General features: G+C 46.8%; 1 protein-coding gene across 1 annotated transcript in view; it reads right to left on the bottom strand.

The window, feature by feature from the left end:
• NPTXR (neuronal pentraxin receptor) overlaps positions 1-19417 on the bottom strand; it is a 38428-nt gene that overhangs the window by 7598 nt on the left and 11413 nt on the right. The window contains exons 2-4 of the mRNA XM_053253224.1: positions 6734-6956; positions 5062-5306; positions 646-825 (exon numbers count right to left, since the gene is read on the bottom strand). Of these exons, the coding sequence (XP_053109199.1) occupies positions 646-825; positions 5062-5306; positions 6734-6956 (648 nt within the window). The remainder of the gene's footprint in view (positions 1-645; positions 826-5061; positions 5307-6733; positions 6957-19417) is intronic.

Raw genomic sequence — 19417 nt, 5'->3', positions numbered from 1 at the left:
TTGAGTCATGCTCCCTCTCGCAGTCCCAGTCTGCAAATGGCAGCTTTGTTTGTTTCAGCTGGTTTCTGTGTGTCTTTCTAGGCCTTTTCTTAGCTGTGTGGTGCAGAGTATATAACCCCCTGTGCATACAACCCCTGCGCAGCTCTACAACCCCACTTACCTTAGCAGAGTATACAGCCCCCCCTTAGCTATGTGGTGCAGGGGATACAACTCCCTGAGCAGCATGGGTACCTCCTTTGCCCCACCATTACTGCTTTCTGCATGTCTCGTTTTTGCATTAAAATGCAAATACAGGAGTTTGGAAAGCTTCTGTATGGGCAGCCCTATGGGGAACCACAGATCTATATAACATTCATGCCCAATCCAGATCAGAGACCCTCTGTGGCCCTAGGGCAGCGTTCCTAGCCTTGAGTCCCCAGATGCTCTTGGGCTGTGGCTGAGGATGATGGGAGTTGTCGACCAACAACATCTGGAGACCCAAGGTTGGAACATGCAGCATGGCCAAGATGCTAACTGGGGATGTCCCACATTGATGTCGTTCCTTTGAGACTGAAACATACACCCCCACCCCACAAAGACAGGGGAAGGTTTCTTACAAGATGCTCAGGTTAATCATTTCCAAGACAACACAGGATTCAGACTCACCTGTTCCTGGCCCAGGATTATCACCCCATGAGGTTTGACAGGATGCCAGGATGCCAGGTTCTCACTGGCCCCACGCTCCTCACCATCAAGATATGCTGCCCATATGCCGTCACGAGTGATCCAGGTAATGCAGATGTGGTGCCACATCCCAGCTTTTAGATTCATGGGCAGCTGAGCCACCTTTACAACAAAGCAGAACAGTCATATCATGGGTCTGCCGTTGCATTTAAAGTGTGTGGCACAATTAGATTTGGTGGGTAGTCTCCTACTGATGCCACCTGCATGTTGCAAATCATCACCCACACCACCGTGCATTAGGAAGTCTTCTTCCATTGACTATGAAAAGCCAGTGATAAAGGTGGTGGCAAAAAAACCAGTAAGCCTTGTGGCACCTTAAAGACGAACAGGTTTATTGTGGCATAAGCTTTCATGGAATAGAGCAGGGATAGGCAACCTTGGCTTTCCAGCTGATGTTGAACTACAATTCCCACCACCTCCAGCCACAATTTATTGGCTGGGCAATTTATTGTTGCCTACCCATGGACTAGTGGCTGCTTAATCAAATGAAATTATGTTCTTCCAACTGACAGTGCAATATTATTGAAAACCTGGTTGCATTTTGAGCTCTCTCATTTCTCCCCTCTGAATCTCACTCACTGAATTATATTTCCCATAAAGCTCTCTTGGCAGTTGACAACTTGAAGCACTGATTCTGCAGAGAGCATACCTTTTCGGGAGCTGTAGTCTGTCTGGAACAAAGGTGGATATCAAAGAGTGCCCAGGTGAGCATGTGATTGACAAGGCCAGCTGGAGGTGACAGTGGCAGGCCTGTAATTCCACCCATTCCCATCACCCCCAGAATTGCTACTTGCCCTGAAGATGCCATTTGCAGTACTGGCATCTTTGGGGGCAGACAGATGCATCAGCAGAAGGGAGGGATTTACGGCAGGAAAATAGTGCTATGGCCAGGGATGGTCCTTCCTTGAGCTGCAGGGAGGTGTTCACCTCAGATGGCAGATTTTGGACGGCCAGCATGGCAGCAAGGTGTCCTCATGGCTGCCCTAGCTCTTCAGGACCAATCAGACCTTTGCAAGCTTGGCATGGAGTGCTTCTCCTCACCAGTGTCCCCACTAACAGGGATTCTCAGATGTTGACTTCTTCTTCTTCTTCTTTAGTTGCTTCTCCTACTGGAAGTTAGCTATCATTCAGGCTACTCAGTCTTTTGACACTGCATCTCTAAATAGTGATGCTGTGCTTCTACCATACTAGTCTCTAAGGGTTTTCATGATGTTTTCCTTCTTCCTGCCCTTGATCTATCCTTGAATATTAATTGCAGAAGATGGTATCTCTGATGTCTCATCACATGCCCCCCAAATTCTAGTTTCCTTTCTTTTATTGTTCTTAAATTTTCCATGTTTTTATTCATTCTTTGCAAAATTTCTAAATTGGTGACTCTGTCTCAGGGCTGTTCAACTTTGACCCTCCTGCAGATGTTGTACTATAGTTCCCATAATCCCTGGCTATTGGCTGCAGTGGCTGGAGATTATGGGAGTTGAAGTCCAAAAACAGCTAGGGACCCTAAGTTGAGCAGGCCTGCCTATCTAAAGGTAACGTTGTGCTGTCGAGTCAGTGTCAACTCCTGGCGCCCACAGAGCCCTGTAGTTTTCTTTGGTAGAATACAGGAGGGGTTTACCATTGCCTCCTCCAGCACAGTATGAGATGATGCCTTTCAGCATCTTCCTATATTGCTGCTGCCTGATATAGGCGTTTCCCATAGTCTGGGAAACATACCAGCGGGGATTCGAAACAGCAACCTATTGCTCCCTAGGCAAGTCACTTCCCTGCTGCGCCACCACAATGTTTTCAACATTCTTCTATACATCCATGTTTCAAAAGCCTCAATCCTCTTACACATATCTTTGATGAGTGTCCAACTTTCCATTCCATAAAAGCAAGATTGGGGAAACATAACACTTAGTCATTCTGATCCTTAAATTCAAATTAAGTCCATGGTTACATAATATGTTTTTCCATTTTAGTAAAAGCACCTCTTGCATGCTCTATTCTTGATTTTATTTCTTGTGTATTATCCCATTTATTATTTAATCTGCAAATAAATACTTCTAAGATGTTATTATACCTAATACATTGTTTCCCATTATAATATTTGGCACATCAGGCTGCCCTTTGTAATGGCCATGATTTTTGTTTTCTTGGTATTAATGGTCAGACCACATTGTTCACTTGTTTATACTACTCGATTTAACATTGCCTGCATATCATTCTCGTTATCAGATATTAATACTGTATCATCAGCATACCTAAGATAATTTATTCATTCACCCCCAACAGCAATTCTTTTCTCTACCTCATATAAAGCTTCATTAAATATTGCTTCAGAATAGATATTAAACAAAAGAGGTGAAAGCATGCTTCCTTGTTGAACACCCCACTTGATATTTATAAATTCTGACAATTGATCCTCAACTCTAACCACTGCTTTTTGGTCCCAGTAGAGATTGCCAATTATATGAATGTCATCTAATCCAATCCTTTTAAAGATTTCAATTAATTTAATATGCATCATCTCACACTGCGTGGGAGGAAGCAATGGTAAACTCCTCCTGTATTCTACCAAAGAAAACCACAGGGCTCTGTGGGCGCCAGGAGTTGAAATCGACTTGACAGCACACTTTACCTTTCACCCTATCAAAGGCTTCATTATAATGAAGAAAACACAGAAACACATTTCTATTAACATCTCTGCATCGCTGAATGAAAACTTGGATACCAAAAAGTGCCTCTCTCATTCCTAAATTGTTCCTAAATCCAAACTGATTTTCACTTAAAATATCCTCACATTTGTGAAAAATCCTTGAATGTATTATTCTCAAAAATATTTTAAGTGTGTGGCTCATGAGACTGATACTTCTGTATTAATTGCAGGTCTTTGCATTGCTTTTCTTTGGAATTGTGACAAACATAGACTTTAACCAATCATCAGGGATAATTCCAGAGTCATAAATGGTATTAAATAAATCACATAAAACATCTATACCATATTCATCTAATAATTCCAATATTTCAATAGCTATCTTATCTAGACAAACTGCTTTACCTTTTTTCACTAAATTTATAGCCTGTTTTATTTCATCTTTCTGAATTTTAGGTCCAGAAGCAGTTCTTCCAATATCAAGGTTATCCAATCTTTCATCTTCAAATAGTTCAACATATTTTCCCCTGTGTTAAGTTTTTGTCTTATGTCTGTTAAAACACACTTTTCATCATCTATTAAGATATTTGCACCCTTCTTTTAATATAATCCAAAAGTCTCTTTTATTTTCTTGTGTAGGTTGAAATTATTGTGTTGACTACAACTCCCATAATCCCCGAGCAAATGCTATTGCAGCTAGGGATGTTAGGAGTTGTTGTCAACAACATCTGGGAATTCCTGTTAGAGGGAACACCACTCCTCACACGCCTTGCAAAGCCTGCAGGAAGCACAAGGTCAAGGAGCAAAAAGGAAGCTGCCAGAAGCCTTCCTTCCTTGCCACCCTCTGCGCCATTTGCAAACGAATGCGACAAATATTTATATACCACTTTTCAACAAATGTTCCCAAAGCAGTTGACATAGATATAAATAAATGAATCAATTAAAATGGCTCTCTGACCCCAAAGGGCTCACAATCTAACAAAGAACATAAGAGAGACCCCAGCAACAGCCACTGGAGGGATGCTGTGCTGGGGATGGATAGGGCCAGTTGCTCTCTCCGCCGCTAAATAAAGAGAATTGCCACTTCAAAAAGGTGCCTCTTTGCTCAGGTAGCAGGGAGCAGTATGCAAAGGCCATTTTAGAAAGGGGGCTGATGGGAGTTGTGGAGCGAGCGAGGTGGCATTTGGCACCTCACCTCAGGCAACACAATCTGTCAGGCTGCCTGAGGGCAAAGAGTTATAGCCCCACTTCGGGCTGCACTGTGGCCCATTGGACCACAGCCCTTCTCAAGGCTGCTATTTTAAATGGAAAAACACACATGCAGGAGGCAATGATGTGCTTGTTAATATCATTGTCTAGCGTGGTCTTTTCAGAGAGCTATTTTGTACTGTGTGAGAGTGAAGGGAAATCTAAGAGGGGGCCCTCCTGCCACCTGCTGGTTTTACAAGTATTTATATTAAAAATATAATTAACATTTATTTCAGTGTTGCCCAACTAACTGGAGATGTATTTTTAGTTGTTTCATTGAACTGATCAGTCAATTGAAGATTGCAATTTTAGTATCTATCCATTAATTATATTTGGCTCTGATAGACTCTTATCTCCTAGTTGATGTAATTTTTGCAAATGGGATGAGATCTGTTTTTGTCATAGGGAAGGCTAGTGCCTGTGTCTTCCATGAGCAAGGCCTTACATTTTCTTACCTTGTCATTTATTATCAGCTCCATGGGATTCATCCCCCACTCCAACAAGACGAGCTCGTTGGCTTGTCCAGGGACTGAGTAGGAGAAAGGGGTGCCCACCCCTGTTGGGCCCTTGGATTTGAGCCACATGCAGACCGTGAAGGCATAAAGCTCTGGCAGGCTCTTCTTCATCCGGGCGTACATATAGTTGTTCCGTACGGGGATGGTGACTTTGAAGGCATCTGGAGGTTTGGAGGCTGTTGTTTCTGTGTGTGTGTTTAACAGAGAAAGGAGGGTCAAGAAAGAGGAAAAGGGATGGCAATAGAATACCACTAGGAGTATGGAAGAGGTATGGGGAAGAGTTGTAGCTCAAGAGGCAGAGAGCATGCTTTATACGCAGAAGGTTCAATTCCCAGTATCTTCAGGTACTACTGGTAAAGACCCCTGTCAGAAACTCTGGATAGCTGCTGATCATCACAGTAGACTAGGGTTGCACAATTTCAGCCCTCCAGCTGTAGTTGGACTATAGGTCACATTACTTCTAGCCACAGTGGCCAATAGTCAGGGATGATGGGAGTTGTAGTCTGCAGGAGGGCTGAGGTTGTGCAGCCCTACTGTAGACAGTACTGACCTCAGTGTCAATGGTGTCAATATTAGGAAACTTATGTTCATAAGTAGTCCTTACCACTAGAAAACAACCAGAGCTTGTCTATACCAGTGACTCTTAACGCTGGGTCCCCAGATGTTGTTGGACTTCAGCTCCCATAATCCCCAACCAAAGGCCACTGGGGCTGGGGATTATGGGAGTTGAAGTCCAATAACATCTGGGGACCCAACATTGAGAATCCCTGATCTATACTGCATAGTGGCACTACTACAGAAATGGGTGTCAGTTGTTGCCAGCAATTGTCCTGGAGTGCAATCAAGGCCTCCCGCGTTTTTCAACCTGGAAGGCGCCTCTTGTGGTTCATTTCTAAAGTGAAAGGTGCTGAGGCTCAAGCCTGCTTGGAAACGGTGCCCTCTGACCTGGACATCTTTCATATAATCACAGATGCATGAGGGGTAGTAAACCAAATGCACCCTGCACATGCTCAAGCCATGATTGCTTCACTTGTTTTAGACGACAGGTTCTGGTGCTGGCCTCTGTTGAAGTCCATCTATAACATAATAAAAGAATGCCAAAGGATGGGATACCAATGGTATATGGGAAACTTTTGGGAGAGTTTGCCAGGTGTGTAGCAATTATTTTGATACCACAGAAACTGAATGACACAACACTGGCAGATTAATGAGACCAAAGCAACAGGAAGACAAAATCTTCTCAGCACTGAAATTTTGTTTGTTTGGAAGGCACCAATTTTCCAGAGAGTAGCTTTCCAAGCAATAATCGCATCAGAACAGGAAGTGGACCAGGAAGTACATCAAAGAGGAGGGACCTGCTAGCACAGTATGTTGTGGTTGTCACTGGTTTTAGACCACAAACACTTTGCTGCCATGCTGACTATGTCAGTCCTTTGGGACTAGCTGCAGTCAACAAGGGTATTTGGGGGTCGGTTCCATATAGCTGACATTCACTAGCTCCTCTGCCTGAAAAATGCCCCTTGAAATGTTAAGAAATGAGATGTATGGAAATGAGATCTCCTCATTGGCATCTGGACCCCCAGATGCTGTACCCTTCCTTGCCAAGACTGACCGTGTTCAAGCTCTGAAACCCGGCTTTGAAGAGCATCTAACTCCTTCTCCACATCTTGCTGCTGGTGGTCATTACTGCTGGTGATAGATGAGTGTTCTTTTTCCAGAGTCAAAATCTTGGAGAGTATCTGTTCCTCCAGTGCCTCCATTTTGGTGTGGATTGTATCTTCAGTTGGCACTGGGGCAGAAGTGGAAGAAGCATTCATTCGGGCCGGGATATCCTGCTACACTCACAGGAAATACAAAAAAATAAAGAGAGGAAAAGACACTAGATTTTCAAAGTATAACATCACAAGCACCACACCAAAAAGCATGTTGATATAAAATGGAGACCTTGCCATGAGTAACAGGACCGTGTTGCAAAAGGAGTCAAGACACAACCTGTCATTTTTTGTTTCCATCCCTCTGACGAGGCTGATGAAAATTTATAGTAGTTTTTGTGTTCTTAAAACTTCTAGTAGCTTTTAAAATGCCATTGCAAATTTGGCCACTGCAGGCCCGATGGTCAGGACAATAGGAACATAACACACTGACAGCTGAAAGTATTGCAATGCTATGCTATCCCCTATTTTCCATCTCTAGGGCTGTAGGCCTTGTCAAAAATCACAGTGAGCATCCACCCCTTGATGGTACCGACCACTCTAGCTAGCTCATGTACTAAAGTTTCTTCATCAGCCTCTGCCTGCATCCTTGTTCTCTCCCTCTCCCCCATCCTCATCTTCATGTGGACTTTTTTTTTTTTTTAAGTGGACTTCACAGCTCAGAGACCAGGGCCTGCAACTAATTCTTTCTCCAAGCTGACCCTCATGAAGATCTGCCCTAATACTCCATCCAACCGTGACCCCATTATGGGAGGAGAGCTGGTCTTGTGTTGGCAAGCATGACTTGTCCCTTTTGCTAACCACAGTCCACTCTGCTTGCATTTGAATGGAAAGCTACATGTGAGCACTGTAAGATATTCCCCTTAGGGGATGGGGCCATTCTGGGAAGAGCATCTGCATGCTGAAGGTTCCAGGTTCCCTCCCTGGCATCTCCAGGTAGGGCTGAGAGAGACTCTCTACCCTGCCTGTAACCTTAGAGAGAAGCCGCTGCCAGTCTGTGTAGACAATACTGAGCTAGATGGACCAATGGTCTGACTCAGTATATGGCAGCTTCCTATTTTCCATTGTTGCCAGGACTCCCCTTTCAGCTCCCTTATGATCAACCCCTGCCAACAGGTTACCTTTAAAAACCTTATTCTAAATAGGCTGAGCAACTTGGACCTTCAGAATCTGCAAGAACACATGTGCCCTATATACAGCCTGAAATGTGTCACTGAGCTGCTCCATATGACCTTTCTATGCGCGTTTGTGATTCAGTATGGGAAAAGGGAATGCCATTCACTTGGAAAACAGCTTCCCTGTAAAAACCTGAGCAGCCGTAGATAAACACTGGGTTATAATTTCCATCAGCAGAGGCTGCGTGGATGAATAAGAAGCTGGTCTCTTTCCCACCACTTCGAGGCAAGTCGGTCAATTTGGCACCACACAAGAGTTCTGTAATCCTCTTAGTGGAGCACTCTCGGAGTCTGTATGCCAAGAGATCACAGCAGGTATTACATAGTGAAGGCAGGGAGCACCCACAACTGGAAGGAAGTGCTCACCAGTGTTCCCTCTAACAGGGATTCCCAGATGTTGTTGACTACAACTCCCAGCATCCCCACCTGCAATAGCCTTTACTTGGGAATTGTGGAAGTTGTAGTCAACCACAGCTGAGAATCCCCGCTAGAAGGAACGCTGGTGCTCAGCGTTGGCAGTTAATACGAACCAAGCCTGCCAGGAGGCTTGCATAAAGGGAACCTAATTTTAACGGTTACTGTTTCCATGACCCTGTTCACGGATTGCCAGCAGTGAGTTAAAAGGTGTTTTTAAGCCAAGCAACAGAGGCATCCTTCGGCCCATCCCAAATTCCCAAACCAAGTAGGCCTGTCATTTCAGTCCACCTAGCCTCACGCCCACCTTTGTTAGTGGGGCCGAAACTCAGTGGCTGAGCACCTTCTGCTTTCCATGCAGAAGGTCTCAGATTCAATCCCTAGCATCTCCAGACAGAGCTGGGGAGGACCATTGCCCACATCCCACAGGTGGTTTCCAGCGGGTTATTTCTGCACTGCCCATGCTGGGGCAGGCAACAAACCCAACATAGATGCACCCAGACCACTACTGTGCCAATGCTGCAAATTGTGCAAATGGCATGACCCCGGTGTTACGCAACTGTGCTTGCACAATTTCCAGCATTTGTGTGACCTCGCTCTGGTGCAACCCCATCAATTTATTTTAAAATGCCTATCTGTTGCATTTGAACAGCTGCAGAAACCACCCATAGGGCACCGCGTGGTATGTGGGGCCCCCCATCTGAAACCCCTGGAGAGCTGCTGCCCATTGGAGTAGAACATACTTGTCTCAGGGAATCAGCAGTCTGACTCGGTATAAAGCAGCTTCATGTAATACGGATTTGGTTCCATGTGCCCCTTACAGAACAATTGTGGAAGAAAATAAAACCACTTGAACTTGTAATTTCCATGCCTTTATGAGCTAAATTGCTAAATGGTAATGTTGCTTCCTGAAACTGCTGTTAACAATGGTGTGTGTGTGTGTGTGTGTGTGTGTGTGTGCGCGCGCGCGCGTGCAGGGGCATAGCAAGACCCCCGGGGGCCAGGGGACAAAACTGGGCTTGGGGGCCCCATCACGTGCACAAGGCGTGCACACGCCCCCAAGCCACACCCCCTACATCTGACGTCAGATGCAAGCGGCTGGGCAGCCAACATCTCCCCAGCGCTGCCTCTGCCCTGCCACCGCTATTGATCTTGGTATCTGGCTCCGGGGTGGGGGTGGGGGTCATCAGAGTGGGACAGGCGGTGGGCCCCTCCTTTCTGGCCGAATGGCGAGCCTGTGCAGTTTGACTAGGGACATTGTATTTCCATGATGTCTTGGACCTGTGACGTCCACCGTCGAACTGTGCAGGTGTGCCATTTGGCCAGAGTGGAGAGGCCCGCCGCTGCTGTGCCACCGCACCCGCTGCCTGTCTTGTTCGATCACCCCCCACCCCCCGGAGCTGGAAGCCAAGATAAGAAGCAAGTGGTGGGGGCAGGGGCGGCATGCTGGCGCAGGACAGGACAGGGGTGGTGGTGGGGCGGTCTCCTTGGGGGCCCCTTGGGGCCCCCTGACCCATTGGGCCCAGGGACATTTGTCTCTGCTTGTCCAATGGATGCTAGGCCCCCGTGTGTGTGTGTGTGTGTGTGTGTGTGTGTGTGTGTGTGTGTGTTGGGGAGAGGGAGAGGTACAAGAAAGATATCCATCTCTTTTTTATTCCCTTGGCAGAAAATAGCAGCAGTGGGGGAAGAGTTTTAAATCAGATTGGAAAAAGAGGTTGAGGAGACTGGTTCAAGGATGAGAGGGAGGCCACGCGCAGGAGATGCATTGCCAAAGCTAGTTGCCATGCCAGGTCAGCAAGGGGCCGTCAGAGTCGACAACCTGCTAGGTCCAGTACAGCTGGGGGACAGAAACAAGCTGTGCCCCAACAGGCTGCCTAACAATCTTTCAGGGTATCCTTTTCTTCCCTCCCTGTTTCGCCTCCGTGGGAGCCAGGTGAGCGGCGGAGGCGATTCCCCGCCGTGGGGGCTGCTGGGCGGCACGGAGCACCGGCTCTCTTTACAGTTAAATAAGCCGCCCGCCGCCCTCCCCCCCCCGAGGTGAGTTCACAAGCCACCCCTGCATAGGCTCCTCCAACGCTCCCTGTTAAGCAGGGTAAAGTGTGCCGTCGAGTCGATTTTGACTCCTGGCGCCCACAGAGCCCTGTGGTTGTCTTTGGTAGAATGCAGGAGGGGTTTTACCATTGCCTCCACCTGCACAGCATGAGATGATGCCTTTCAGCATCTTTCCGATATCGCTGCTGCCTCTAATAATAATAATAATAATAATAATAATAATAATAATAATAATAATAATAATAATAATAATTCAGCCATCCCAGGTCCTTGGGAAGGACTCGATGTCTGTATAAAGCAAACCGGTCAATAGCACCTGTCTGACTGTGTAAATTAATTAATTAATTAATTAAATAAAATAGTAGCAGCAGGGATTCGAACCAGCAACCTTCTGCTTGTTAGTCAAGCATTTCCCCACTGCACCACTTAAGCAGGGACAAACTCTATTTTCTGGAATCCAACACATGAGCCAACAATGTCCGGGGCGGGGGGGGGGCATGTCCAGCCACACCCTCCTACTCCCTCTGGACATGGGGCCTGCCTGCCTTCATAGCCCCTGCTCTGGCCATCCAGCTCTCCACCCGCTGCTGCTGCTGCCGCCGCCTTGCTTCCCTTTGCTGGGCTGTGATGTGGAATAATGACGTCACTGCACCCGCGCCTGTTCCCTCTGGGATGGGGCAGCATGATACTTGTGCTGGAGTGGTAATGTCAGACCATTTGGGGGCTGGCAAGGGGAGGCGGGGTGGGGGGGGTGGGAGCTGGGCAACATGTGAGTGGTAGGTGATTGGGCAGTGTGAGCAGTGAGTGAGCAGGGGCCACAAAGGCAAGCAGTGGGGGGAGGGCACTTCAACATTGCTACGCACCTACTGGAATCTGTCCCTTGTAAATCGCGGTTCCTGTTTTGTTCCTGGTTTTGCCTTTGTGGACGCCTTGCTCAATTCCACCCCCCCACCACCACCATCCATGAGTTGCTAGAGTTGTTGTTCTTCAGGGTTCAGCCCCCTCCCCAGAGTCCCTAGGAATTAAATCTCCAAGTGGGTGGCTGGCTGCATCGTGCCTTGAGTGCCCCTGCCAATAAATAGGTGCACAACACAAAGGCAACCCTCGATGTAGTGCACTGCACAGCAGCAATAGCATCCAGTGGGTGGGGTCCAGTCTTCTGCAATGTGTAACAGTGTGGGGATGGGGCTCCAGCAGTAATCTTTGGTAGGAGAATTGGTTGTTAAAGTGTATCCCATTTTCATCTGTGAAATATTGGAGGGGATGGGGTGGTGTTTGTTTATAGGCAGGAGGGGTTTGGATAGGAAAATGGTGGGTGTTTATACCCTATATTTAGCTGAGAAAGGGAAATGTTTTATGTTGACAAATGAAAAAAATATATCATTAATTGTCAATTTATCACAATGTACGTAAAGAAATTTCATCCTGATTCCTATCTGGAAAAGTATTAAAGAAAAAAGGGGAGGGAGGGGATGCAGCAAGGGAAATGTTTGTGCAGAGAAATGGAAAAAAATATCATTAATTGTCTGTCTTTCATAATGTATGTTTGTTAATAGATTTCATCCCGTCTGAAAAATTATTAAGAAAGAAAGAAAGGAGGCAGGGAGGGAGGGGGAGGCGGAAGGGATTGGCAAGGAGAAGGGGCCTTCTCTTCCCCTGTCCCACCCATGACATTTCACAGACCATTAACCAGCAATAATGATCATAATCAGCCCGGCCTTAGCCTTTTTGCTAGCCTAACTGGGAGGAACGAATTGAAGGCAAAAGGGCTGGGAGGCCCCCTGCCCTCTATGACCCCCTCTGTGCTCTTTCATTGCAGTGAAAGCTCTTCTAGAAAAACAGGCCTTTTCAAATCCATTTCTCTCTTTTGATGAGGGCCCTTCTAATTGCTGCCGTAGCTCCTCATCTCATAATTATTCAGTGCATAAGCCCTTGTAGCAATATGGGCAGCAGGGTGGGTTGCCTTCTTGGTGAAATGAAAACACAGGCCCGTGTCTATCGGTAGAGGTTAAGAATGTAAATCTGTGCCAAAACAGTCCTTTGTCTGGCACAGTGTGGCTTAGCTTCTTAAGAAGGCTGGGTGGCAAAACAAGACAAAAAGCCGCCATCAGTCCAAATAAAGAATGAGTTGATTTGCACAGATTCCGCTCCTTCCTCTGTAAGAATGTGCTCTGCCTGGCCATAAGGACAGACGTGTCCCTCTTGTTTTGGTGACAGTGGCCAAATGATGTTTAAGGGGAAATCCCAGAGCACATGGCACTACTGTTTTCATCCATGTCCTGTTTTTTTCACTTCCAGCCTTTGTTCATGACTGAAACATGAGCAAGCAGTTCCTGCTTCCTTTAGCGAATTTTTGCTGGTACTCCTAGCCCTATTCAGACAGGAGGTTTGTTCACACAAGTGCCAGCAAATAAGGAGAAGTGAACAGCCTGGGCTGGAGAGCAGGGCATGCTTCCAAACAGAGGTGCACCTAGGTAATTTGGGGGCCTGGACCTAAAGGCCTTTGGAGCACCCTGTCCCCCCCGCACCAGCTGCAAGTTAAGCATCCTCTTCCCCCCGCACACACACACTGAACACACATGCACCGTGACCCACGCAGTATTTTTAACAGGTGGGTTTTTGAGAGCACGAATAGCAACTGAACTCACAAGAATGTAAGAATATAAACCAGGTATAGTTATGCAAATGTGCATTAGCAGAAACATTTCAACATGCAATTTAATATATTCCCATCCCACATATTTATTTCTCCACTCCCCCCTCTGTCTCTAAAGCAGAGGTCGCACTGGGACCCTGTGCAGGTCACGGCCACACTGGGCCTCCAAGCACAGTGCGGGCCAGTGGCACAGAAACCACGCTGCCCGGGAGAGACTCAAGAGGGTTTGGGGGCCCCCAGGGGGTGGAGGTCCAGCGGTAAGAGCGCCTCTGCTTCTGATTTTCAGCCGTGTGCTTGCAAAAATTAAGATAGGAAGCAGGGAGAGTGATCGTGTGGAAGGTGGCAGCTGTGTCCGATGAGTGCACCTTACCCAGATTTCATTCCCAGCATTTTACCGAGGTAGGAGGAAAAGCCATCCCTACCCAGCTGCCACCTCACACAGAATTGATCATTCTCCCTACCACCTTCCTTAATGTTTGCAAGCACATGACTGAAAATCAGGAGCACACACAGCTCTCTCCTACCCAGGCTGGGCGCTTCTCCTACCAGGCCAGCAGTCACGTGAAAAAGCTGATTATATTGTCCCTGCATTCAGCCGTCTCATGCACAGGTTTTAGTATGAATGACGATACCTGGGTTCATCTTAAAACTGAACCTACATGTAGGTGCCCTCAAATACAGGATACAGATAGGATGTGTACTGCTGTGCCCACCTTCAACATGTGAATAACTGTACCCATGTCCAGATCTGTACCTGTGTACACTGTACACAGGTTGTATGAGTGTTGAATGTGGTAGCAAGCATGGCTTGTCCCCTTAGCTAAGCAGGGTCCGCCATGGTTGCATATGAAAGGGAGACTAGAAGTGTGAGCACTGTGAGATATTCCCCTTAGGGGTTGGAGCCTCTCTGGGCAGAGCATCTAGGTTCCTAGTTCCTTTCCTGGCATCTCCAAGATAGGGCCTGAGAGAGATTCCTGCCTGCAACCTTGGAGAAGCCACTGCCAATCTGTGAAGACAATACTGAGTGAGATGGACCTACAGTCTGACTCAGTATTTGGCAGCTTCCTATGTAACATATGAAGAGGGTTCCTGTCTCCCACAAAACTACTTGTTCCTCATCTCAGTGACATATTACCATATTCCTCTCATATATACTACCCTCCCAGTACACCTGTCTATCTGATCTGCCGATCTCTGCAGAGAAATGAGTGAAAGATGCACACACTCAAGCTCAACTGCTGTCCTCCATCCAGGCTGGCCTGAAGTGAGGTCACAGTACTAAAGGCCTCTGGATAATCACAGCTTAATTAATTACTCTGGAAGACCAGTTCAGGTGAGCTGAGCCGGGAGGAAGAGAAACGTGCTAGGTCAGGGTCAGCCTGTACGTTACTTTCTCTGCCTCACCTCTCAGTCCAGGAGTCCCTCACACAGATTCCTCAGCCACCTGTTTGGCCTATTTCTGTGTCAGCCACCCGCCAGTGGCTTCCCGCTTGCTCCCTGCCACAAAGCAGCTTCTTTTATTGGCTGCCCTGCTTTCCCAGCTGCCCTGCTTTGGAAGGCTGTTTCCAGACCGCCTTCGTGGCCTAGATCTGCAGCTATATAGATGGTCAGGAAATATTTGCTTGCTTGCTTAATTTCTGTCTTGCCTTTTCCCTACCATGGGCTCAAGGTGGGTGACAAATCCCAGGGAAACACTCCATTCCCTAAAGCGATGAAGCCATCAACAGGCATCATACAACACATCACTGCTGCAAAAATGGAAACCATCCTTCACACTGCTGACACTCTTTCGAACAGGAATATCCTCATGCCCAAAGACTAAAGTCCTGTTCAGACACTGGGGTAGTTCACACAACCAAGAACACAATCATGCGATCCCTACCCTAGTTTGGGAGCTGTGCATACCCCCAGTATCTGACTGTCTATCAGTTAAAAGCCAGGTCAGGGGCACCCACCATGACTGTGCTAAGGAGCAGCTAAGTAGGAGGGTTTTTGTCCCACCCCATTCAGCAGCTGGGTAGAGCTTCTGGGTAGAAGGAAGCCCTCCTACCCAGCTGCGGCTTAGCACACGATCACAGAGGGCACCTCCGACCTCGCTTTTAACTGACAGATTAGCAAATAGCGGGAGTGTGCACAGCTCCTAAACTAGGGTAGGCGGCCTCCCCTATCCTATTCTTGATCATGTGAACTGCCCTATTATGTTGTACAAGCATACAGATATCTGGACACTTGTACTTGTGTTGGTGTGAATGACTAGACCTGCATTCATTTTAAAAGTGACCCTGGGAACAGGCCCCTCAAATGCATGGTACAGATAGGAAGCATACTGCTGTGTCTGTGTCCAACATAACATGTGAATAAGTGTATGTGTGAACTGTACCTGTGAACACTGTACACGCATATGAGTGTTCAGCATAATGTCTGAAAAGGCCTTGAATCATACAGGCTTCCAGAGACAAGAACTGTGGCACCACCATGAAAAGCACCTTATTTCAGTCTAACTCCAGAAGGCGGCGCCATTGAGAGATACAAGCAATTGCTTTTCTTGGCATTCTACCGATCCTTTTATTGCGGGGCCTAAATATTCATATGGCAGCACCTGCATTCTACCAGATGAGAATCTGGTGGTTGGAAGTCCATGGTCCAGTTCATATAGGAGCCCAAGAATGCTGCCACAAGGTCAGCAATCTCCAGGTGGCCGTAGCAGCTCTGGGTTCCCTGTTACAGCCATTTATTTTATTTTATTTATGTGTTTAATAAATTTGTATACCACCCACTACTGAAGTCATTAGGCGGTTTACAGCATAAAACAAACCAAGAATAAAACAAACCAAGAATTTAACAGTTAAAACATATAAAAACCAGATTAAAATATTCATAAAAACACCAACTAACTAAAAAGCTTGGCTGAAGAGATGTGTCTTGAGTTGTTTCCTAAAAGCCAACAGGGATGGAGCAGCTCTAATCTCAGCAGGCAGTGCGTTCCACAGTCCTGGGGCAACCACAGAGAAGGCACATTTGCACAGAGCCTCCTTCCAGCACCTCTGTCCATTCACTCAGTTAGCTCTGCTAACCCCATTTCTGTGATCGTGAGTTGCCTTGGGGCGGCTCTGCACCAGGGCGACTCATGAGGAGACCGCTGATTGGCAGGCTAAAATAAGCCTCCCACCGTCTGGGCTCTCCCCAGAATGCTCCACGCACTCATGTGGGGCATTCTGGGACTTCCAGTGGCCAGGTGGCTCCCAATCCCCACAGCCCCAACCAGCTTTATGATGGAGCCCGTAATCTTGTGGACGGCCAATTTGGCCGCCCAGGGCTAGCCCCCTGATCATCTGTGGGGACAGCGGGCTTGACCTGCTCTCCCTGCAGAACCCTATTAGGCTCTACACACTTATCGTGTGTAGAGCCTCACTAAGAGGTGGGTTGGGAGGTTCCTGGGCACAGCAGGGCTTAGGGTGCAATTCCATTGGTTAGCCCAGGAGTTCTCAAACCTGCATCCTCAGATCAATGTAGCTGAACTACAACTCCCATCTCCCCCAGCCCCGTTGGCCATTGTGGCTAGGGATGATGGGGGTCGCAGTCCAACAACGTTGGGGTGGGAACCCAAGTCTGAGAACTCCTGGCTTTATCCCCCTTTCAGGCCTCTGCTCATTTGGAGTACATGCAAATTAAGAACTAAGAACTGGAGCAATCCTGGAGCAATCGCACACAAATCACTTCTCGGCATTAATTGTTCAACACACAAACTGGCCACTTGTGAGTTAGTTATAATTTGCCAGTGATATCATATGAGTCACCTCTCAGCCCTGGTTGTCAGGTAAGGCAAATTACAATGGTAAAACAGTTCCCACGGAGCTGGGTCCCTACTCTGGATCTTTATGTGCTTTGCATGGCACTGAGTGAACAAAGACAAGTAAAGGTCTTCAGTCAACAAAGGCTGGCAGCCTGTCATCTGATCTGTCCCCACAATTGCTCTGTCTTGTTAGGAGAAAGAAATAAGAGCTCTATTGTGCTGGAATCTATGGAATCCTGGTCAGTTTTGCCCCCAAAGCTCTACAAATTGGTGAGCACTCACTCAGGTAACAATTGCCCTTTATGATTCATATAATATAATTTTCAAATGTGATGCAAGCTCTATTGCCACCAAGAGAAAAGGAAGCGTAACTTTTGGTGAGTAAATGAGACATGGAGCATACTGTGTAGAATAAAAATGCTTGGAAGATGTCCTTTCCCAGAAGGTAAGAATCAAGAGGGAAAGGCTTCATCAGGAGATGAATGGAGTCAGTGGAACTGTGCTCCAACACCCTGCTGGGTGTTCCTCTATCTCATCCCTCTGCAGGGGGCAAGAAAATAAGTCAATTGCAATTACAATAATTGAATCATAGGCGTTAAAGATGGAAGAGAACTATGTCTGCTCCCTCCCACAGTCCAGTATTGGCTTCTGCTTTGTTTGGTGAATGGTTTAATTTGCTCGACTCACACTGCTCCCTTGAGAGCTTGTTCCACATTGTTTTAAATGAGCTATCCATTAGGGAGATGCTCTCAGCAATCCATTCCCATCTTCCCCTTGCTTTAATCTCTCCCCCACCCTGCCCCATTATATCTGAACCCTTGCTCTGCAGGATAGACATTGCATTAGAATGAATGTGTCCTGTTCAAATGCCATGAGGCCAGAAAATGGAAATATCCACAATGAAAAGAGAAAATTGGGAGAACTGAGCAGTGAAAGAGATGGATTAAAAGAAAGCATGAAAGGAACTTCTCCTATTGGGAATGGGTGCATCATTTCTGATAAGAACTTTCTTTTTTGGTGGATCCTTCCATTGTGTTTCATGCGGGTAGGTTAGGCACTTTGGGAGCGGGGGCATTGATGTTGCCAAAAGGCTTGAGAGGTTGTCTGATCCATTGAGTCTGGCTGGTTTTGACAAAGGGTGTAGCAAAACTGTCTGCTGCACCCTTTGATTGTTCTAGTTCTGGATTTAAATGTCACGTCACTGTTTTTATGTACGACTCCATCTGTTAATAGAAAAAAGGGGTTTAGCTTTTGTTGCTGTTGTTAGCATCAAGACAATCTGTCTTATGCTGAATAATGAAAGGGTTTTTATCTCTCACCCTCTCTCTCTGCCTGTCTCTTTTGATTTTCTGTCTCTGTAATTTTAATTTATCTTATCACTTCCTATTTTCTGTTGCTCTTTCTAAAATAAATCCCTGCTCTGTTGAAGATAATCTTCCTTCCTTCCTTCCTTCCGTCCTTCCTTCCTTCTAGAAATTCCATCTATGTTGATGATAATTTTTCTTCCTTCCTTCCTGAAATTCCAGCTTTGTTGAAGACTCCTTCCTTCCTGCCTGCCTGCCTGCCTGCCTTCTCTGTCTCTCCAACCTCACACCCCACCGGGAGTCCCTGATACTTTATTTTTCATCCTTCTCATTGTTAGGGATTATGGTTCTGGCTCTGACACTGCCAAGAAGATGAACAAGACTTGTTGCCTACACTCTCCAAGTGTTCATGTTATGCCACTGGAGATTACTTCCTCTTTGTGATGACTGAAAGGGAGAGTATTTCAACTTTGCCTACTTTCCCTGATAGCAAAACCAGCACTGTCAATCTGCAGAAACTTGGGCATTTGCTGTTTATCCTCAATCCATGCAAGTCTAAGAACTTCACCAGTTGCAGGGGTGTAACAGCAGGAGAGGGGGCATGCCCTCAACTCCTGCCTGTGGCTTCCAGCAGCATCTGGTGGGCCACTGTGCAAAACAGGATGCTGGAGTAGATGGGCCTTGGGCCTGATCCAGTAGGGCTGTTCTTATGTTCTAATGGCACCCTAAACCTGCCACCTTGACACTCATAGGAGGGTTGATCCTGATCCAGTGCAGAGACAATCTGCCTAGGGGCGGGGGATTCTATACACAGATTGCTTCCATTGCATACAGAAAGGACTTTTGCAGTATATTAAAAAAAAATTCCCATATCTGGCAGCTCAGTGGATGCACCAGCAGTTCAGATCCAGAGATCTGCAAGCATAGCAGCAGGTTGCCTACTCATTTCAGAACTCATGAAGCCTCACCCCCACTTCTCCCCTGTTTGGGAAAAGACTGAGCACAAAACCCCCTTCCTCCCACTGGTCATCTGTTTGACATGGGAAGTGAATAAGATTGACATGTGCTATACGGGCAGCAGTGATATAGGAAGATGCCGAAAGGCATCATCTTACACTGCGTGGGAGATGGCAATGCTAAACCCCTCCTGTATTCTACCAAAGACAACCACATGGCTCTGTGGTCGCCAG

Source organism: Hemicordylus capensis, chromosome 5 (genome assembly GCF_027244095.1).
Source record: "Hemicordylus capensis ecotype Gifberg chromosome 5, rHemCap1.1.pri, whole genome shotgun sequence".
In the NCBI taxonomy this organism is placed as follows: Eukaryota; Metazoa; Chordata; class Lepidosauria; order Squamata; family Cordylidae; genus Hemicordylus; species Hemicordylus capensis.
Note: the sequence above shows the minus strand (reverse complement) of the source record. Positions and strands in the feature narration are given on the sequence as shown.